Here is a 23,796-nt window from a genome sequence, read left to right as displayed (position 1 = left end):
TTAGTAAAGGAATGACACTGAGAACTTTGTGAAAAGGCAGCTGTCATTTGCAGATGTTACATCAAAATCAAATTTGTTCTCTAATTTGTTGCCACTCCAAATTAGAGGAATACCCTGGATACAAGGCATTTACATTATTCCTTTTGTCTAGTTTTTGAAGACTGAGTCATCCATAAGCAGTTGCCAGAGAATAATAAAGAACATTTATTTGTAAGATAAACTGCAATACAGATGGAAAAAAATCTGTAGCCTATTATTAACTCCTACCTCCTGTTTTATCTTTCACAACAATTTGGCTATTGAGAATTCCTTCTCAATTGATTTTCCTCAAGAGTTGACACTGTTTCCCCCTTTTTTTAGTCCGTCTTAGATATATACATCTTCCTCTCCTTTGCCTTCTCCCTTTTTTTGGCCAGCCAGAGCCAGCATGTAACTACACAGAGTGGCAAATGGTACAGTCTGGCTCATGTGAGAAAGCTTTGTCTTGTGCACCTGAAACTAATAAAAAAAAAAAAAATATATATATATATATATATATATATATATATATATATATATATATATATATATATATATATATAAAAAGAAAGCAAGACAGTTTTCCTCTTGCTCTGAGCTACCTCAGCACAAAAGGCCTTCTGGCCAAGAGGTAGGTAGGGTACGTTCTCCTGACCCTTCGGCTCATGTGAGAGCACCTTCCTACCTTCCTGTACTTGTTTGCATACCCTGTGTGGGCTGAAGCCAAGCAGGGGAGGCCAGGGTGTTGGATATACATAGAACTCCTGTGTCAGAAGGAAACAAGGCCCATTACTCCCAGAATTAGAGAATTTATCTTTAAAGGTATATTTTCTGTGCTACATCTGAAATTCATTTGTTTGCTGTTTATTGTTATTGGTTGTGTTGTTTTCTTCATGAATACTTTCATCACAACACCAGCTCACCAGTTACTGGACTGCATTTAGTTTGTTATAGGAGGAAGTACATTTTTTTTAAGGAATGTATTTTATTTTTAAAATTTTTTTTTTTTTCAGTTACAGTTGACATTCAGTGTTATTTTATATCAGTGTCAGGTGCACAGCACAGTGGTTACACATTTATGTAATTTATGCAGCGATCCTGCCGATTGGTCTAGTACCCGCTTGGCACTGTACACAGTCGTTGCAACATTATTAACTGTATTCTCTATGCTGTACTTTACATCCTCATGACTGTTTTGTAACTATTTGTGTTTCTTAATCTTAAGGAATATATTTTAAATAAACTTTTTAAAGTATGATGTAGCTAAAGATAGAGGAAAGGATTATTCTTTCTTATTTTCTTATTTATTTGTTGTCATTGTTACCCGGACTCGGTAACAGTGAATGATTTTAGACTCCGAGTAGTAATTACTTGATTTTATTCTTTGGAATTAAGAGTCCCACTCTTCCCCTCTTCCCACCTCCCTTCAGCACCATCATAAGGGGGAAACACTCATTAGGAGTCGTCACTAGTAGAACGAAGTCCTGTCCTCCTTTGCTCCCACTTGGCTTCCTCAGATCTGACTGCTTCCTCTGTGGTGTAGGTGTTGATCTCAAAATAGCTTTGCCTAATCTTTGCAGTTTTTACATCTCTGTGTTTTAACTGTGGAGACCTTTTCGGAAACCCATCAAACAGAAGAGGTGTGTCAGCAGAATTCCTGCTCAGGACCCCAGGGCCATCCCTGTCACTCTTGAACCCTGACCTTTCTGGTATCTCCATGAACTGAAAGACAGACGGTCACAACAGATCTTGTTCTAGAAATTTGAAGAGGGACAACAGATTTGATTAATGTCCAGCAGTTAGAGCCTTGGGAGCCGGAGGCCTTCACTCAGTCATTCAGGCAACATGTATCTATTGAGGCTGCTTCATGCCAGGCACTGTGTCAAGGCCTTGGTGTCCAGTCGTCTGGGAGCCTGATAGCCAGGTGCAGTTTCCACATCAAATTGAGGGAAACCATCATGTCTTCTTCTGGTAGAAGTGCTGCTGCTTCCTTAAGTACTAAAATCTAAAATCAGGCCAGCATTGTAGGAACAAAAGAAAAAATGCATGTGGGTCAGGAGGAGTAAAGTAAGCAGTACCCTTCCCCATACCCCTAGACGACCTGAGTAATCTGGTTATGGAAGAAATGCCACCATGTACTGTTCCCTGGTTCCAAGGACATGAGGTTTGACAATTAGGTTTGCGAATTTGCCATGGTGCGCTTACATTGGCAGCACTGTATAAACTACTCAGTAAGGTTTCATAATCTTGGTGTATCAGTGTCTCACAGCTGTGTTCATGTCAACGTGTGGCAGTGTTTTGCTGAGTGGCGTTCATTATTGTTGTTGCATGTTTTTGTGTGCTGTCATGAGAATGTCTGAGCTTGAATTAGAGCAACGAACAAGCATTAAATTTCTTGTTAAACTTGGCAACAGTGGAAGTGAAATCAGGGACATGTTAGTCCAAGTTTATGGAGATAATGCCATGAAGAAAATGGCAGTGTACAAATGGATTAAACGTTTTTCTGAGGGGCGAGAACACAGTGCTCATGAAGAGACGTCAGGGCAGCCAGTAATGAGCAGAACTGAGACGAACATTACAAAAATTCATCAAATTGTACATCAAAATTGTCAGCTGACTGTGAGAAGCATAGCAGACCAAGTAAACATCAATAGAGAAACAGTTAGGAAAATCTTAACTGAAAATCTTGGCATGAGAAAGGTGTTTGTAGAAATGGTCCTGAAGGAGCTCACCGATGAACAAAAGCAAAGGGAGTTTTTAGCCAGTAAACAAATACCTGTACTGGAACACCGTCCCTACTCACCTGATCTGGCCCCCAATGACTTCTTTCTTTACCTGAAGATAAATGAAAAATTGAAAGGAAGACATTTTGATGACATTCAGGACATCAAGGGTAATACGACGACAGCTCTGTTGGCCGTTGCAAAAAAAGAATTCCCAAATTGCTTTGAAGGGTGAACTAGGCACCAGCATCAGTGAATAGCTTCCCAAAGGGAGTACTTCGAAGGTGACTGTAGTGATATTCAGCAATGAAGTACATAGCACTTTTTTGAGGATGAATTCGTGAACTTAATTTTCATTACCTCATATCTTACAGGTCAGTATCCCCACCTCACAAGGTAGTATATCCCACTTAGCATCAGAAATGAATTTTTAACAACCATCATACATGGAGGAGGCTATGCATGCTCCTCCATTTAGCTCCACTGGTCCAGAGGCACACTGTCGTACTTAATACTACAGCTTACGATATATTTTGCTATAAGACAGGGCAAGTCCCTACCCTATTCTTACTCAAGGATCCCTTAGCTTTTCTTGGCCTCTTTGATTTCCACATAGATTTCAGAATCGGCTCAAGATACACAAGTATCTTGCATTGAATCCATAGTTCCATCAGGGAAGGGAAATGACAGCAATGTTGAGTCTTCTAGTCCATGAAGAGATACATCTTTCCATTTATGTAGACTACTTTTTAGACTACTTGAACATCTTTCAATAAAGTTTTAAAGCTTTCTGTGTATTTTCCTTGTTAGATCTATTCCTGTGGACCTTATGTTTTTATGCTGTTTTAAATAATATCATTTCATTATCTAACCATTTGTTGCTGGTTGACAGAAATGAAGTGGGATTTTTGTGAGTTTATTCTGTATTCATTGATAAACCCTATTATTCTGAAAATTTTTTTGTAGATTCTTTTGGAGATTTGTGAATATAATCGTCATCTGAAATTACAAGTTCATTTTTTCCTTTCTAATTCATAATCTTCTATTTCTTGCATTACCGTATTGACAAGGATTTCCAGTACAAATGTCGATAGACCTACAGGACATTTTTCTCTCCTTTCACAGTCTCACATGTAAAGCTTTCAGTGTTTTACCCTTAAGTTTAGTGGTTGCCATAGGGTTTGGTAGATACTCTTTAACAATTAAGGAAACTCCTTTCTAATTCCAAGATTGCTAAAAAAAAAAATTTCATAAATGGGTTTGAATTTTATGAAAAAAATTTAAATATCTGTTGAGATGATCAGATGATGTTTTGTGTTTAGTCTACTAATGTAGTTAAGTATACAGACTCATTTTTAATGAAAACCCACACATTTATTCCTGGGATATACCCAACTCGGTCATGATGTTTGATTTTTTTTGTACATTATTGAATTGGTTTGCTGATACTTGGCTGGGATTTTTGCTTGCATATTCAGGAGTGAGATTGGCCCCTAATTTTGTTATTAATAAGATGAGTGGGTTTGTTTACTCTTTCCCTATATACTGGAAGTTTCTCTAAAATAATAATTGTTTCTGAAGGTCTTGTAGAATTTGCCATTAAAGCTCTCTGGTATAGATTTTTTTGTTTGTTTTTTTGTTTTTTCATTAAAATAGCTTTTTTCACTGTGATCAATTACTTTAGAGCTTACAGAATTGTAGTTTTTATATATCATCTTGTATCTATATTTGCTAAATTGTATTTTACTGAGAATTTGGCCATTTTAATTTTCAAATGTATTGGCATGAAGTTATACATATTTCCTAAGCATCTATAGTTGTAGCCCTTTTTATTTTTAATATTATTTATTTTTGCTTTCTTTTCTTGATTCATCTTGCCAAAGATCTATCAGTCAACTGTATTAGACTTTTTACAAAGCACCAACTTTTGATCATTGTTCTCTCTATTGTGTGTTTCTTTCTATTTCATTAATGCCTACATTTTATTATTTCTCTCCTTCTATTTTCTTTGAATTTATTTTATCCTTTTGGTTTTCAGTACTTCTTGAGATGGAAGTTTATCTCATTAAGTTGCAGTTTTTATTCCTTTCTAATAAAAGCATCTAATCCCACACATTCTAAGTACTACTTCAACGTATATTATAATATCTACTATTTTCATTATTATTTAGCTTAACATATTTTTAAATTTCCATTCCAATATTCTGTTGGCCCCTGAGTTATTTAAAAGTATGTTTCTTACTTTCTAAACAGAGGTTTGTGCTAGTTGTCCTTTCTTTGCGGATTTTTAACTTAATAGCTTTTTGAGCACAGAATATGGATCCTATGATATCAGCTGCTTAAAATTTTTTGAAACTTGCTTTATGACCAAGAAGAGGACTCAACAAAGTTTTTCTGGAGAGGACCAGGTAGTGAATGTCTCAGGCCACGTGGCCCACGCAGTGTCTGTCACAACTGTTCAGCCCTGCCATTGCTATATGAAAGCAGGCATAGGCAACACGTTAAGTGAAGGAACGTGGCTGTGCTCCAGTGAAGCTTTATTTTTTATCTGATTTTTGAATGTCATATAATTATCACATCACAGAATATTCTTTTCAACCAATTAAAAAGGTAGAAACAGTTCTTAGCTTATAGGCTATACAAGAAAAGGCACCTGACTGGAGTTAGGCCCCACAGGCTGTATTTGTGGATCCTTGGCCTAGAATATGGTCAATTTTTTAAAAAATACTCTGTGAGAATTGAAATGATGAGGTACTTTGTATGTATCCATTAGGATTAGTTTTGTTCAGATCTTCTGTATTCTTGCTTATGTTTTTAAAAATATTGTCTTTGAACTATAAAGAAAAGGGTATAAGTTTTAAGTATATAGCTTAATGGATGTTTTCAAAGTGAACAGTTTACTACCAGATCTAAACATAGGATATTGCCAGCCCCTAGAAATCTCTCTTATGCCCCCTTCTAATGAATAATCTCCCGAAAAAGGTGCCTACTATTCTGGCTTCTATCACCATTGATTAGTTTGACCTGTTTTTGAACTTCCTGTGAATAGAATTATATACAGTATGAACTTCTTTGTGTCTGTTTCTTTCACTCAGCATTGTATTAGGGTGATTCCCACGATGTTACATGTAGTTGTGGTTTGTTCATTTTCATTACTGTGGAATATTCTATAGGGTGAATATACCATAATTTCTTCATTTATTTTCCTGTTTATGGACATTTAGTATATGTTCAGTTTGGAGAATATGTATGAGTTGCCTTTTTACTTTTATGATTAACAGAATTTTTTTTAATTTTATTAAGTCCAGTTTATTTTTTTTCTTTTATAATTGGTGCCTTTTGTACCCTAAGAAGTCCTTGCTTAACCCAAGGTTGTGTAGATTTTTCTCATGTTTCCTTCTGCAAGCTTTGTGGTTTTAGCTTTAATGTTTTGACCTATAATCCATCTCAGTTCTTGTGTGTGGTATAAGGTAGAGTCAAGGTTCATTTTTCTTTGTGGCTGGCTATCCAGTTGTTTATTGAAACAGACTTTACTTTCTTTGTAAAATTAATGTGCTGCCTTTACTGTAAATCAATTACCATATACCCTCATATATGTGGCTCTATCCTTGGACTCTATATTCTGTTCTATTGATAGATTTGTCTATCCTGGTACCAATATTATGATATGTTAATTATTATAGTATTACTGTCATGGCTAATTTATGTCTTTTTGTTTCTGTATAAATTTAGAATCAGCTTGCGAATATCTATAAAAACAGCTTACTAGAATTTTTGCTTTGGTTTGTGCTGAATCTGTAGCTCAATTTCAGAAGACTTGAGATCTTAACAATATGGTAACTTCTACGTCATGAATATTGTACATCTTTCCATTTATTTATGTTGTCTTGAATTTATCTCAGCAATGTTTGGTAGTTTTAAGTATAGATGTCTTGCATAACTTTTGTCAAATTTATTTCTAAGTACTCATTTTTTGTGTGCTATTATGAACAATATTTTTAAATGTCATTTTCCCGTTGTTAGTTGCTAACATTCAGAAATATAATTTATTTGGAGGGTATACTGTATTCTGTGACCTTCTAAAATTCACTTATTAGTTCTAGTTAACTTCCTTTGGATTTCTTATGTACGTTATCATGTTATCTGTGAATAAAAATGAATTCTTTCTCATCTTTATGCTCCTTTTTTCCCTTTCTTATATGGTTCTTTATTGTATAACAAGGACCTTCAAAAATGTTGACTAGAAGAAGTGAGCATAGGCATCCTTGCCTTTGCAGATCTTTGGTAGAAGACATTTAATACTTCACCATTAATTATGATGTCATTTTTTTTTTTCTTTTAAGACTGCATCAAATTGAGGAAGTTCCCTTCTATTCCCAGTTTGCTGGGAATTGTTTTTATATCATGACTAAGAGTTGAATTTTATTAATGATTTTTCTGTATCTATTAAGGTCATGTGGTTTTTCTTCTTTATTCTGTTAATTTAGTGAAGTGTATTGATGCATTTATGAATGTTAAACCAACTTTGTTTTTTTATGGAATATGCCACTTGGTCAAGATACAGTGCCCTTTGCTGGATTTAATTTGTTAACAATTTATAATGAATTTTTGCATCTTTGTCAGGATGCTATTCTGTAGTTTTATTTTGTCAGCTTCTATGGGCAAATAATAGTCTTTCATTCATGATGTTGTATCATAAGTCCCTCCCCCAATGCCAATGACAGAAAAGGTGTTCTACAGAGAAGTAGTCTGACATAAGTCAAGAGACCTAGGCTGGAGACTCACATTCATTAATTCATTTAAATTACTTAAAATGTTAATTTACTCATTCATCTGGTATTTGCATTCCAACCATTTGCCAGGTACAGTGCTACTCATTGGAAGTTTTGCTCCTCCATCTCCAGCCACTCCTTCTTAGTCTTTTTTGAGAATTCTTCCTCATGTCTCCAACCTCTAAACATTGATTATCTAATCTTATGGCTCCAAACACCATCTATAAATGAATAACACTTAGAAATCTCTAAACTGAAACTCTCCCTTGACTTCCAGCCTGATATATCCTCTGCCACCTTCATGTATCACCACTGGATATCTAATAAGCATCTCAAACTTAGCATTTCTAAAATTGAGCTAATGACTCTCCCCTTAAGTCTTTTCCATTTCAGGAAAAGGTAGCTCCAACCTTCCAGTTATTAGGCCACAAACCATGGCATCATCCCTGACTCCATTTTTCTCTCCCACTCCATTAAATCCTCAGCAAATCCTTCAGCTCTGCGTTCAAACTATATCCAGAAACCATCCAACTCTCCTCACTTCTGCTACCATTCTGATCTAACCCATCATCATCTCTTACCTGGATTTTTCAGTAGTTCCCTAACTCGTCTCCATAATGCTTCCCCTTTACAACTTCCCTAGCACAGCAGCAGGCAGTACCGTTAAAATGTAGGTTAGATCATATCCCCCACTTCCCTAAACCCTCTAGAAGGCTTTCATGTTACTTAGAGCAGAAATCCAGAATCCTTAAAGTTTCCCACAGGTCCCCTCTTAGTATTACCTGTCCAACTTTATCTGCCTCCGTTTTCTCTCGTGCTTACTTGGCTCCAGCCATTGTGCCTTCTTTGCTGTTGCTTAAAAATATTAGTAATTGCATTCCCACCACAGCAACATTGTGTTTGCGGTTCCTCTGCATGGAATACTCTTCTATCACATGACCTCATAGTTTGAGGTTCATCCCTTCATCTCTGTTAAATCTTTACTGAAATACTGTCTTCCCCTTGAAGCTCTCCCTGTGTATGTGATCTAAAATTGGAGAATTTCCCCCCTTCAAAAAGAGTCCTACTGCTCTTCCCTGCATTATTTTTCACCTTAGCACTTTTACTATCTAACATATCATATATTTTATATATGTATGCTGTTCACTCTCTGAAACCTCCAATAAATTCTCAATGAAATCAATAAGCTTAGTGAAATCAGGAATTTTTTTATTTCCTCTTATGTCTCAAGTGAATAGAATACTATCTGTCACATAATAAATTTTTTTAATAAATGAATAAAGCAAGTGTGAGTGAATAAATATAAGAATTACAAGGCAGACCCAGTTCTTGACCTCATGGAGCTGACAATCTCCATATTGGTAAATAAATTCGATGAAATTCTAGTGGGGAAAAAAAAATAAGTGAGAGAAAAGAAAGAAATCGAAAAAAGACAGGCACCAAAATCTTGTGGGTTTCCCACATGGCAGAATTGGGTCCAGTGAAGGAAAAACCAAGTCTCTGTTTAAAAAAGAAAGGAAATGAGGATGATGCGATATCTTAGAAGCAGAGGGAAAGAAGGTTCTAGAAAACAAGGACTGTATGTCGGACCCTGTAGTTGCTAACAGGGATAGTCATCATCTCTGTTAAGAATTATTATGTATCAGGATCCATGCAGAAATATTACCAATTCCAAAACTGGTTTCAGAAGGATAAAGGTTACAGGTGTGCAGTGAGGCAGGGCTGTGTATTGTGCGTAATCCACATAAGGTAGGCACTTAGAATAATGCCATTTCTGTAAATGACAGCACACGAATAAAAAGAATAACCTGGTGATAATTTGTCACTAGAAGTTTTGCTGCAGAGTTCATAGCAGAGGGGCATTATAGAGAGCAATGCTGTTTTGCTTGACTTGAAAGCCCTAGACCTCTGTCCCGCTAAGGTCAGCACCTGTTCTATGGGTGGTCATAACAGGTCTGAGATACCAACCAGCTTTTCTCATGTCTTTGGTTTGACTTTACTGTTTTCCGAAAATTAAGTGTTTTTCTGTTTTGAATCAACAGGTTCCGTTTTTTGGGCCCCTGTTTGATGGAGCCATAGTGAGTGGGAAGCTGCTGCCAAGCCTTATATGTGCCACATGCATCAATGCCAGCAGGGCCGTGAAGTGCCTTATCCCACTCTACCAGAGCTTGTATCTTTTTGCTTTAAATATGCAACTTATTAATCATCCCAGATTCCAGATTCCTGGCAGTATTTCATGAGAGGTAAGTATTAACTGTGTTGAAGAGGGAAGAGGAAATTGTTTTCAATCTGTGTTGAAAATAACATAGTGTGATTTTCATAACATTTGTTAATTTACATTAAATATAATAATGCGCTGCGTCAAACTTAGGAAGAGTTTATTTTCATAATTTATCACATAAGTTTGTGCTAAGAAGCTGTGACTGTCAAGAGATGCTCATATCTTTTCAGGTATTTTTCCCCAAGTTTAGTCTCTTCCTGCATCCATCCCTATCTGTGGCAGTCTGTTGTTCATCTAAGGTGGGATGCTGAGGGAAATGTGATGGGGTCACTCGGAGTGGTTACCAGAAACCAACAGCAAATGAAATGACTCAAATAAATCAAAGCATGTGGCAAGTGCCACCAGAGAAATACAAATAGTGTTGTAGGAGGTCAGGGGCAGGAGGAATTGCCCCTGGTTGGGAGGACGGAGAAAGGCATCCTCAGTGAGGTTGCATTTGAACTCATCAGTAAGAATGGCTAGGAATTCTTTTGTGATTTTCCCAAATCATTAACATCACCTTCTCTAATTCCTCGTCTTCTCTTTAAAATCAGAAGAAATTTTACTTTTGTAATTTTTTTCTCAAACGTTAATTGGCATGTTATCTTAAAATCCAGGTATGACCTCTGATTTTAAGAAAAAAAATTAAAGTGACTTCATGAAATTACTGTAAAAGGCATCTGACTCCCTAATAAAACTTAGAACCTCTTTGTTTCTAATTGGTACTGATAATGATTATAAGCATATTGTGTTTGACCTCACTCTCTCTACTTCTCCCAACCTAACCATAAGTGATGTGCTGCTGGAGGTTGGAGGTGAGGGGTGGGTGAGAAATATCATGTGTGAATAGATACATTTCATGAAAAATACCTTTTATTAAAATCCTGGTCACTTCATTGATTGATATTCTGTCTTCAGATTAAAAAAAAAAAAATACGTATGCCATGTGGCAACTTGGAATTATCATAGAAATTAGTAGTAGAAAAGAGCTATTAGATCCCATCTGGTCCCTCCCCGAGGACTCGAGCAGCATTATTCCCTTCAGCGTGCTCCCTCATGCTTTGTCCAGACTGGTGGTGCGTGTTTTGGAGATGGCATTCTTTGCAGTGATTTCCACAGCACTCTAGACTTACTCTTATGACTGGTGTCGATTCAGCCTTTAGCATGGAGTTTTTATTTCACATAAAAGAAGGTTCTTGGCAGAAATGGGAAAGATCTATCTGGCAATTGGCTTGTCAGTTTGCATGTCTACTAGGATGAACAGGACACTGATCAGTCAAGTATGCTTGAGCAAGAAGAGAAAAAATTTGCAGATGAAAATTCTGTTTTACGTAAGTCCATTGTGATTTTTGTCACCCCTTTTCAACTTATCCAATTTCTCATTAAAAAATACATGCTTCATTATTTTGTTGAACACTGCTTTCTCAAATAAGAATTAATATAGCATCAGAATAATCAGGTTTCAGGAAAATAATATATTTAAAAGTTCAAAGGATAGGATTCAACATTAGCTTAAACACTTTTCAAGCAATTGCTTTGAGCTAAAGTGATTGAGAAGATCAGTAATAGTTTCGACACACCTGGAACCAGGTCCAGCTATATAACCCATGGACCCAGTGCAGAATGAAAATGTGGGGCCCCTTATTCAAAAAGCAGAGGAAGGTAACTTTAAGGATGCTAACATATAAAGCTTTTTCCGTTCTTCTGTGGCTTTTCTTTTGACTTGACTTTATATTTTTTATTTGCTGTTTAATGTCATTTTAAGTAAAGAAATACAAAAATTTAAATTATTACCATTAATTTTCTTCTTTTTATTCTTCAATGCCAGTTTAATATGCAAATACAAAAGCATTTAATTTGCATATGGAATCACCAAAATTACAGTTTGTGTTTCATAACTCGTGCATGGATATATTTCGTTCTTACCAGAATAGTGGAAACATTGACCAAAACTAACTTATAGATTTCCTATTTTTATTTCACTCTTCAAGTATACATATTATACCAACTTTCTTTTTTTTTTTTTTTTAATTAAATTTATTGGGGTGACAATTGTTAGTAAAATTACATAGATTTCAGGTGTACAATTCTGTATTACATCATCTATAAATCCCATTGTATGTTCATCACCCAGAGTTAGTTCTTCCATCACCATATGTTCGATCCCCCTTACCCTCACCTCCCCCCCCACCCCCCTTGCCCTCTGGCAACCACTAAACTATTGTCCGTGTCTATGAGTTTCTGTTTCTCATTTGTTTGTCTTGTTCTTTTGTTGTTTTTGGTTTATATACCACATATCAGTGAAATCACATGGTTCTCTGCTTTTTCTGTCTGACTTGTTTCGCTCAGCATTACTCTCTCAAGATCCATCCATGTTGTCACAAATGTTCCTATATCATCTTTTCTCACTGCCTAATAGTATTCCATTGTGTATATGTACCACAACTTCTTTATCCATTCATCTATCGAAGGACATTTTGGTTGTTTCCATGTCTTGGCCACCGTAAACAAAGCTGCAATGAACATTGGAGCACACGTGTCTTTATCTCTAAATGTTTTCAGATTTTTTGGGTAGATACCCAGGAGAGGGATTGCTGGGTCATACGACAATTCTATTCGTAATTATTGAGGAACCTCCACACTGCCTTCCATAATGGCTGCAACAGTCTGCATTCCCACCAACAGTGTATGAGGGTTGCTTTTTCTCCACAACCTCTCCAACATTTGTTACTATTTGTCTTGTTGATGATAGCCATTCTGACTGGGGTGAGGTGATATCTCATTGTGGTTTTGATTTGCATTTCTCTGATGATTAGTGATGTTGAGCATTTTTTCATATGTTTATTTGCCATTTGTATGTCCTCTTTGGAGAAATGTCTCTTCAAGTCCTCTGCCCATTTTTCAATTGGGTTGTTTGTTTTTTTGTTGTTGAGTTGCATGAGTTCCTTGTATATTCTGGATACTAGCCCCTTATCGGAGGCACTGTTAGCAAAAATCTTCTCCCATTCAGTTGGTGGCCTCTTTATTTTGTCAATGGTTTCTTTTGCTGTGCAGAAGCTTTTAAGTTTCATATAGTCCCATTCGTTTATTTTAGCTTTTACTTCCATTGCCTTTGGAGTCAAGTTCATAAAATGCTCTTTGAACCCAAGGTCCATAAGTTTAGTACCTATGTTTTCTTCTATGCAGTTTATTGTGTCAGGTCTTATGCTTAAGTCTTTGATCCATTTTGAATTAACTTTGGTACATGGTGACAAATAGCAGTCCAGTTTCATTCTTTTGCACGTGGCTATCCAATTCTCCCAGCACCATTTATTGAAGAGGCTGTCTTTGCTCCATTGTATGTTTTAGCTTCTTTGTCAAAAATTATCTGTCCATATTTATGTGGTTTTATTTCTGGGTTCTCAATTCTATTCCATTGGTCTATGTGTCTGTTTTTCTGCCAATACCATGCTGTTTTGATTATTGTGGCCCTGTAGTACAGGCCAAAGTCAGGAAGTGTGATACCTCCATTATAGTTCTTTTTCTTAAGATTGCTTTGGCTATTCGGGGTCTTTTGTGGTTCCAAACAAATCTGATGATTTTTGTTCTATTTCTTTAAAATATGCCATTGGGATTTTGATGGGGATTGCATTGAATCTGTATATTGCTTTGGGTAATATGGCCATTTTAACTATGTTGATTCTTCCAATCCATGAGCACGGAATGTCTTTCCATTTCTTTGTGTCTTCTTCAATTTCTTTCAAAAATGTCTTATAGTTTTCAGCATATAGGTCTTTCACATCCTTGGTTAAGTTTATTCCTAGGTATTTTATTCTTTTGCTGCAATTGCAAAAGGAATTGTTTTTTGTATTTCTTTTCTGAGATTTCATTGTTAGTATATAGGAAGGCAATGGACTTTTGTGCGTTGATTTTGTAGCCGCAACTTTACTGTATTCGTTGATTGTTTCTAATAGCTTTTTGGTGGAGTCTTTAGGGTTTTCTATATATAGCATCATGTCATCTGCAAAGAGTGATAATTTAACTTCTTCATTCCCAATTTGGATGCCTTTTATTTCTTTCTCTTGCCTGATTGCTCTGGCAAGGACTTCCAACACTATGTTGAAAAGCAGAGGTGATAGGGGACATCCCTGTCGTGTTCCTGAACGTAGAGCAAAGGGCTTCAGCTTTTCTCCATTAATTATGAGATTAGCAGAGGGCTTGTCATATATGGCCTTTATTATGTTAAGGTATTTTCCTTCTATACCCATTTTATTAAGTGTTTTAATCATAAATGGATGTTGTATCTTGTCAAATGCTTTTTCTGCATCAATTGATATAATCATATGATTTTTGTCCTTTATTTTGTTTATGTGATGTATCACATTGATGGATTGTAGGATGTTGAACCATCCTTGTGCCCCGGGGATGAACCCCACTTGGTCGTGATGAATAATCTTTTTAATGCATTGTTGTATTCGGTTTGCTAGAATTTTATTTAGGATTTTTGCATCGGTATTCATTAGAGATATTGGTCTGTAGTTTTCTTTTATTTGTGCTGTCCTTACCAGGTTTTGGTATCAGGGTAATGTTGGCCTCATAAAATGAGTTAGGGAGTACTGTCTCTTCTTCAATTTTTTGGAAGAGTTTGTGCAGAATTGGTATTAGATCCTCTTTGAAGGTTTGGTAGAATTCACTAGTGAAGCCATCTGGTCCCGGACTTTTGCTTTTGGGAAGGTTTTGGATGACTGATTCAATTTCGTTACTGGTGATCGGTCTGTTTAGATTTTCCAGTTCTTCATGGTTCAGCCTTGGAAGGCTATATGTTTCTAAGAACTTGTCCATTTCTTCTAGGTTGTTGAATTTGGTGGCATATAGTCCTTCATAGTATTCTTGGATGATCCTTTGTATTTCTGTGGTGTCCGTGATAACTTCCCCTTTTACGTTTCTGATTTTGTTAATCAGTGTCTTCTCTCTTTTTATCTTAGTAAGTCTAGCCAAGGGTTTGTCAATTTTGTTAATCTTTTCAAAGAACCAGCTCTTTGTCACATTAATTTTTTCTATTGTCTTTTTGTTCTCTATTTCATTTATTTCTGCTTTAATTTTTATTATTTCCTTTCTTCTGCTGACCTTGGGTTTTACTTGTTCTTCTTTTTCTAGTTCTTTAAGGTGTAACATGAGGTTATTTATTTGGGAGTTTTCTTGTTTCTTGAGATAGGCCTGTAATGAGATAAATTTCCCTCTTAAAACTGCTTTCGCTGCATCCCAGAAATTTTGGTAGGATGTATTTTCATTGTCATTTGTTTCTATGTATCTTTTGATCTCTCCTCTAATTTCTTCTTTGACCCAGTCCTTCTTTAAAAGTATGTTGTTTAATCTCCATGTATTTGTATTTTTTCCCACTTTCTTTTTACAGTTGATATCCAATTTCAAAGCCTTGTGATCAGAGAATATGCATGGTATGATTTCAATCTTCTTAAATTTGTTGAGACTGATTTTATGTCCCAATATATGGTCTATCCTTGAGAATGTTCCGTGTACACTAGAAAAGAATGTATAGTCTGATGTTTTAGGATGAAGTGCTCTATAAATGTCAATTATGTCCATTTCATCTAATGTGTCATTTAGGGCTACTATTTCGTTATTTATTTTCTGTTTGGATGATCTATCCATAGCTGTCAATGATGTATTTAAGTCCCCTAGTATAATTGTGTTTTGGTCAATTTCTCCCTTTAGTTCTGTTAGTAGTTGCTTGGTGTATTTCGGTGCTCCCTGATTGGGGGCATAAATATTGATGACTGTTATGTCTTCTTGTTGTACAGTCCCTTCACCATTATGAAATGTCCATCTTTATCTCTTGTTATCTTTTTCACCTTGAAGTCTGTTTCATCTGATATCATTATGGCTACACCTGATTTTCTCTGGGTACCATTTGCTTGGAGTGTCAATTTCCACCCTTTCACTTTGAGTCTATGCTTGTCCTTGTAGCTGAGATGTGTCTCTTGGAGACAGCATATGGTTGGGTTTAGTTTTTGATCCAATCTGCTACTCTGTGCCTTTTTATTGGTGAGTTCAGTCCATTTACATTTAGGGTGATTATTGATATGTGAGGATTTCCTGTCATTCTATCTTTAGTTTTCTGGTAAGGCTGTGTCTCCATTGTTTCTTTGCCTTTTGTTGTTGTCTATTATTTCTGTGTGGTGGTATTCTATGATGTTTCCTCTGTTTCTTCTTTTATTTCAGTATATATTTCAATTCTGGATTTATTTTGAGTGGTTACCCTTAAGTTTATGTAAAAGAAAGTTTGATATTTAGAGTATTCCATTTTCTTCAGCACGCTTACTTTCTCCATTCCCATATTCCGTTCAGGCCTTTACTCTCCCCTTTTTGAGTTTTGGTTGCCACAAATTGTCCCTGTTGATGGTGGTCGAATAGCCTCCTTTAGTATTTCTTGTAGTGCAGGTCGTGTATTAGAAAATTCCTCAGCTTCTGTATGTCTGGAAAGGTCTTTATTCCTCCTTCATATCTAAAGGATATCTTTGCTGGATATATTATTCTTGGCTCATGATTTCTCTCTTTCAATAGTTTGAATATTTGGTTCCACTCCTCCTGGCTTGTAGAGTTTCTGCTGAAAAATCTGATGATAATCTAATGGGCTTTCCTTTGTAAGTTACCGTCTTCTTTTCCCTGGCTGCCTTGAGGATTCTTTCTTTGTCGTTGATTTTAGACAGCTTCAATACAATGTGCCTTGGAGAAGGCCTGTTGGGATTGAGGTAACTAGGTGTTCTATTTGCTTCTTGGATTCGAGGGTCCAGTTCTGTCCACAAATTTGGGAAGTTCTCATCGACAATTTGTTTGAATATATTCTCTGTTCCTTTCTCTTTCTTCTCCTTCTGGTATGCCCATTATTCTTATATTGCTCTTTCTGATGGAGTCAGAAAGTTCTTGTAGAGTTCTTTCATTTCTTTTAAGTCTCAAGTCTCTTTCTTCTTCTCTCTGTGTCATTTCCAGGTTTCTATCTTCGATGTCACTGATTCTTTCCTCCATCTGGTCAACTCTACTACCTAAGCTGGTTATTTCATTCTTAATTTCTTCTATTGAGTTCTTAATCTCCAGAAATTCTATTTGGTTCTTTTTTAAGATTTCAATCTCTTTCGTAAAATGCTCATGCTGTTCTTTGATTGAGTTTCTGAGTTCCTTTAACTGCCTATCTGTGTTTTCTTGTATCTCGTTGAGTTTTTTCAGAACTGCAATCTTGAATTCTCTGTCATTTAAGTCACATATTTCTGTATCTTTAAGTGCCTTCTCTGGAGATTTTTCACTTTCTTTCTGAGCTATCTTGTTGCCTTGGTTATTCATGGCGATTACTGGTTTACTATTTCTCTTCCTAGACATCTACAGGAGTGACTTCTGCAACAGGTTGATAGAAAGCGGTCTTTCTTTTGTTTGCCAGTACTTGTTGGTAGAATGTTTTATTATTTCTCCAACTGCAACTTATTTTCCTTCTCCCACACAGTAGTGCTATGTTTTCTCTGCACTATTCCAACTTCTCACACAATGGGGGGATTCCCTGGGAGACGGGCTTCTCCTCTGTTAATAGTTCGTCTAGGTCACAGGGCGCAGTGTCCCGGTGGGTATGCGGAGAGCTTTTGATGTTCCAAAGCTCTTCCAGCTCCTGATTCAGAGCCCGTAGGTTTCAGCAGTTCTGTTTACTCCTGCAGGGATCCGCCCAGATAGGTGGGGTCAGAGGCGGGGTGAGTTGTGAGAGGTGGCCCAGAGCAATGGCGGCAACCACCACCACAGCCGGTCCTGCTTCCACAGCTCTCTCCCCTTTGCTGGAACTAGTTGGGCTGTGAAATTGTGTTTGCAGTCCACAGTTCTCAAAACAGCAAATTTTCTGTTGTTTTGATCTGCCCAGATAGGTGGGGTCAGAGGCGGGGTGACACTGCTACTGTTTTGCTTTTAGCACCAGGCAGGTGGGGGCGGGGCGAGCTCTGGGAGGGAGGGGGCGGCTAGTCTCAGTGCCTAAGGCTCCGTTCTCTGCTCGGCAGTGCGGGCTTAAACCACCGTTTTCAGCCTTTTTCCCTCAGTCTTTTCTCCGAGGTCTCTGCTGTGAGCGTTGGGTTCAGCCGTGTTATATGCTGTCCCCTCAGCCCTGTGGAGCCCTGGCGGAGCCCTAGCAGTCCGAGTTCTTCCCTCTCCCGCAGCTGCGGTAGTTCCGGGAAGCAGCGAGCTTGGCGCACTGAGCTGGGTCTGCGTCCTGCGCCCGCGCGGCTCCGTCTCCGCGCGCTTCTCCCTTCCCTCCTCCTCCCTCCACTCGCGCGAATCTCCCACCTGTAGGTGATTTCAGTCGGTAGTGGGCCTCTTCGTGTTGCCTGTGTGCTGTGCAGGGAGTCCTTTGTGGAGTTTTTGTTGTTCGATTCGTTGTAAATTCCAGGGGAGCTTTACAGAGGCTCACCTCACGCCGCCATTTTTCCGGAAGTCTATACCAACTTTCTACTTTCGGTTTACTGATGAGTAAGGAAGGACTGGCAGGAAAAGGAACTATGGGTTATCCTGTATTTCCCTTTCCTTCCATGTCATCATTTTCAGAGTAAATTGTTGGCTAGCACAGAGGATCCCTGACTTATGATGGTTCGACTTATGATTTCTTCGCATTACAGTGATGGCAAAGTAATATGCATTCAGTAGAAACCTCACTTGGAATTCCGAATTTTGATCTTTTCCAAGGCTACTGACATGTGGTATGATACTCTTGTGATGCTGGGCAGTGGCAGCTACTGTGTTTCCCCAGAAATAAGACCGAGCCAGACCAGCAGCTCTAATGCATCTTTTGGAGCAAAAATTAATATAAGACCCGGTCTTATTTTACTATAATATGAGACCGGGTCTTTAATATAATATAATGTAATATAATATAATATAATACCAGGTCTTATATTAATTTTTGCTGCAAAAGACACATTAGAGCTGATTGTCCAGCTACGTCTTACTTTCGGGGAAACACGGTAGATGTAGCAGCTAGTCAGCCACGTGATCACGAGGGTAAACAACTGATGCTCTACAGTGTATTCATTGTGTTCGATGATTTTCCCCAACTGCAGGCTAATGTAAGAGTTCTGAGCACGTTTAAGGTAGGCTAGGCTACACTATGATGGTTAAGTGTGTTAAATGCATTTTTAACTTACAATATTTTCAAGTTACAATGGGTTTATCAGAGTGTAACTCCCTGGTAAGTTGAGCATCTGTGCATGGAAGTAACCGACTAAGGATATATAGGCTTCCTTGGTTATTCATGTTTAGTAAGACACCCTTGTTTTCTTTCTGCATTCAAAGCAAGTTCTGGTTCAGATGGAGAATGTGGCCTCTCAGGATAGGCAGGTCCCCGCGTACTCAGTCATAGACTGATTAACACACTTCTCAGATGCTGTCTTTGGATCTCTCCGAACTCCCAGGCATTGTGGGTCCACTGGTATTCTGTGCTCATGGGGGACTGCTAAGGCTATGTGCGAATTGGGCAGGTGGCAAGGAGTCAGCAGACCGCATACTGTGTGTGTCACCTCTGCCCTCGTGCATACTCCATTGTCTCATCAGACTTTAAGTGCAGAACACACGATTATTAAGAATTTCAAGACAGCAGCAGTAGAACATTAAACCAAGCAGGGCTTGTTATAGGCACAAGGCGCCATGCAGTTGCTCAGGTCACACGCTCATGAAACCCTGCCTGGAACCCATTCCGAAACACCCACCCCCAAATGAGTTGGGGAACTCTGTTCCTGGGAGTTTATTAGATTTGATTCTCCTTCCTAAAGCCAGACAGTATATCCCTTAGTAAAACTTTATTGGCATATGAAATAAGACTCTTTAAGGAATGAAGCACCTTGTGCGCATAGCCCTAGAAGACAGTTCATTTAAGAGAACAAAAATCTGAGAAAGAATTACTATTACTGTTTCCCTGAAGATAGTTGGTGCTGCCAAAGAAAGGGAAATTTCTTTGTCAACACAGGCCATATTATATGTGCAATCCTGTGTTCCTATTTGGTGTAATATCTAGAGTACAATTGCTAAGTCGACCTTTGCCAAACTGCTCATTTCATCCAAATGTCAGTCAGTTTCTATATATCAGATTCACATTTATGAACAGAAGGCATGTTGTTTAGTTCAGACAATCTATAAATCCTTTAGAGAAGGAGCACTTGCTGCTTTTTTGTATCGACCATAGATAGCCAAATACTAAACCTGATGATAAAGACAAGAGCCAATGGAGTTAGTTTACAGTAGTTATTCTTATCTCCTGTCCCACTCCAGCTAATAATTGATACTTAAATGCCTTAAAATAGTGTCATTTGAGATTCAGTTTTATTTAACTAGAAGTAGAAATGTAGGCAATTCCATATCAATTTTGTTTAGTAATGTTCAAAAAAAAAAATGCAACATTTCTTATTAAGCTAACTACTGGGGGCATTGTTGGAATTAATTAGCTTTTTAGGGATCTTTTTGAGCAGAAATCTAGCTTGGAACCAATATCAGAGGAGTTCTTGTTTGGGGTACCCGTGCCTCAATGACCAAACAGTTGGAACTATGTGGTGAAGGCTCATAGGAGACTAAAAAATACCATTGTCTTACATGATCAAAAAACAAAAAAAATGTTAGCACAGTAGGGATGTCTTTGGAAAGCAGTATCATTTCAGCCTAGCCCCTTTGTCCTTCACGGGTTTTCTGGTAACTTCCTCGGTGGGCTAAATCCAATCTGTCAAGGGGAGCCTTCGTCCTTTGGCCACTGCTCTTCTGAGTGATGGGGGCCAACTCACCTACCATCTGCTTTTCCATCCCTCAGGGGCAATCAGAGGACCTTTCCTGTGTCTAGAGTGCTGTAAATGGGAAGTTTGCCACATGTCATGTTGACAGTTCCCAAGCCAACTAAAGATTCCAAAATCAAACCACAGTCATCTGATAGAAGTTTCCAACACCATTTGAGCCAGGGCTTTCATTCTCCTCAGATAACCCATTTCAGGGAAAAGGTTGTGCACAATATGCAGGGTGCCCATTAGGAGGAGTTCACCCTGAATCAAACAGATGGTGGCTTTTTAAAATAAACATCCACTTCAACAGAACAATAGTTTCAATGGCATTTGCCATCTCTCCTCTGTGGAAGTATCAGCATTTGATTGGGAGAACTCGGCTGCCTAAGAAAAAATAATTTTGTACCTCATTCTTTCACATGTGAAATTTAGTTTCATTTACAATTAGCAGATATATTTGATAATACCAGAGCTTCTGTCTTAGGCTCATGACTTCTTAATACTATTGCTAAGTTTTGTTCTCAATTTACACATCTTCATAGTCCCTCTCCCTAAAGCTGTAACAATCCTGTTTCTTTCCTCTCCAGTGGGATCTTTGTTCTTTATTTCTGCAAAGACCTTTAATTTCCTCCATTTCTCTCTATACACTTAAAAGTATATGAAAATGAGTCCAGTGGTACCATGTGGTCTATTTTTCCATACAGAACCAATTCATGCATTTGTCAATGTTAATGCATTAATTGTGTCCCCGGCTGTGCCAAGCACTGACCTAGACACCAGGAATAGAAATGTGAATAAGAGATTCCAAGTAAGGGGACAATATTTGCTTACAGACTAAGCTCTGAAAGCATGAATCACATTAGAGAACCACAGATGCTTCATACAGCAGAGTGTGGGAGACACACACATGGAGAGAATAAAAGGGAGGAAGGCATTGCAGGGGCAGTGGAAGGAGTTTTGAGAGAAAGTCAGGGCCTGATCTCTGTCAGTGGCAGAGATGTGGATTGGATACCTCTGTAAAGCAGGTAGACTAATTCAATGTGGAATCTGATAGCTTTGCAGGGTACAGGTGGTGATGAGAAGAGGATCAGTGACAACTCTCTGGAGCATCACACTGGATGGAGAGGGTGGAGAGAGAGAGGTAGGAAAAAAGGAGAGAATATTTTTCTCAGAAAAACAAGGAGGAAAGAATGAAGCTTTACCTTCATCAGAGGGGTCAAGCCAGAAACAGGCTTCTGGGAGATCATTTCCGTGGCTGCTTCTAGCAGCCTCAAGTCTTCACCTAAAAAAAATGGGCATAATAGGACCTAGAACTGAATTACTTCAAGGAAAGAGGTAAAACCATATCAGATAGATAATAGCAGCAGTGAAAAGAAAGAAAACATTCCTAGGTGGGATACCAGTGCCTAAGAATGGAAAATACACAGGAGAGGGCTAGATTTAAGAGCAGCAGCCAGAATGGAATGATACACTCCACATGGTAGGGCATGGACAGTGTTTCTCTAATCCACATTTCTGAAGAGGCCCAAAGGCAAAATGTAGCTGTAATAGGCAGTTATACTACTCAATATTAGCTCCAGGGTACATTCTACTAAAGGCAACAAACATTTGATAAATTCTTGGCTGGAAAACAATTTCATCTCCCCGAAAACAGAGGAAGCAAATAAGGGGAACTACTATTTTGGCTCCATTCCTTTGCAATTTAGAAGATTGGATTTGTGACTGACTGTTGCATAAAATAATGAGTTTGTATAAGAGTTTGTATAAGAGTGGGAGAAAAACACAACTAGACCTGTACCCTGCCTTTGGGAAGCACATTACAAAAAAGTTAAGTTCGGAAGAAAAAATGGCACAGTCCCATAGATGGTTGAGGTTGTTAAAGTGAATAAGAAATGGGATTTTTTTCAATTATAAAATTAAAAGTATTTCTCTGAGACAGAAAAAGGAGAGGCATGGAAGAGCAGCTAGTGTAGTTGCAGAGACTCTGGAGAGCTCATGTTTGAAATACAGGCATTAGGATTAAAAGGGGCTATGCCCTGTGCTGACAAGGTCATCATTAACCCATATCCCAGTTGGCCTCCATCTTCTTCATATGGGAAGGGACAGAAAAATGTCTTAGTGTATGAATTAAAACTCAAGTCACTGAGAACACAATAAGAAAAAAGAAAGAATTGGCTCTTGCAAGTAAGGTCCAGCCTTCAAGGCCACATATGTCCGGTTTTGGAACAAATTTATAACAGTCGTCTTAGAACCACAAAAACCTTTTCTTTTAGAAATCATGTAAAATAAAGCATGTGCTCAGAACTGAAAACAGGAAAATATTTTCCTCATTTCAAAAGATTAAAAGATGAATTTTGAGATGTTGCATGGATTTCTTGTAAAATTATTAGACTAGATTATTAAATAGCTTGTGAGCCTTCAGAAAAGAATTAGTTCACAAAGAATAAAATATCTCAGACACACTCATTGTGTTTCAGTAAAACACAAGATAAAGTGTCATAATCATCTCATACATAGGAAAAAAGAAATATGGGCCCCTGGGAGCTGGGTGACCTTACTGTGGCCAAACCTAAAATACATTAATTCATGGACCACCAATCACCTGGGGCCCTAGTGACTCTAGTACCACGTGTGTACCATGGCTCTAGTCAACCTCTCTTCCATTCAACAACTTTTTTGTCAGCAACTTTCACTTTGAACACATGTTTATCAAAATAATTATTTCTAAGAAAGCTGAGAGGATTAACTAATTTGACACACGGCAAAATCAGAAATTAGGGTTCTCTCAACAGACAAGACTTCCAGGCCCAAACTGACAAGGTGAGATATAAGAGGGTAGACTGCAACTCCATGCACTTGGGTTTAGATAATCAGGATGACAGTGATATAGCGTGATAGCAGTCACTGTGGAAAATGTCTGAGGTTTTTGGTTGAGCTCAGTTTTGAGATGAGAGACGAGGGTGATGCAGCAGCCGACCACACCGCGTTCTCTAAGACCACGGCACAAGGAACATGAGTTCTGGGTCACAGGAGTCACAGGAACAAAGGCATCATCCCTACCCTCCCACAGTTTCAGGTCCCATTGTAAAGGTGGTGTGCCACTCTGGGGCCACGTTGTTGCGAGAGAGACCTTGGCCAACCTGGAGCCAAATCCACAGAAGTCATGACCATTGTACCTTACATCTCAGGAAGCCATTAAAGCCAAGAAGGAGTTGTTTCAGGAGACTGGGATGGGGTAGGGATAA

The 23,796-nt window shown here is 38.0% G+C and overlaps 1 protein-coding gene across 5 annotated transcripts in view; it reads left to right on the top strand.

Moving 5' to 3' along the window:
- RALGAPA2 (Ral GTPase activating protein catalytic subunit alpha 2) overlaps nt 1-23,796 on the top strand; it is a 332,722-nt gene that overhangs the window by 235,126 nt on the left and 73,800 nt on the right. For all 5 annotated transcript variants that reach the window (XM_019712539.2, XM_019712535.2, XM_019712536.2 and 2 more), the window contains one exon: nt 9,556-9,683. In XM_019712539.2, coding sequence (XP_019568098.2) covers nt 9,556-9,683 — 128 coding nt within the window. The remainder of the gene's footprint in view (nt 1-9,555; nt 9,684-23,796) is intronic.

Source organism: Rhinolophus sinicus, linkage group LG13 (assembly GCF_036562045.2).
Source record: "Rhinolophus sinicus isolate RSC01 linkage group LG13, ASM3656204v1, whole genome shotgun sequence".
NCBI lineage: Eukaryota > Metazoa > Chordata > Mammalia > Chiroptera > Rhinolophidae > Rhinolophus > Rhinolophus sinicus.
Note: the sequence above shows the minus strand (reverse complement) of the source record. Positions and strands in the feature narration are given on the sequence as shown.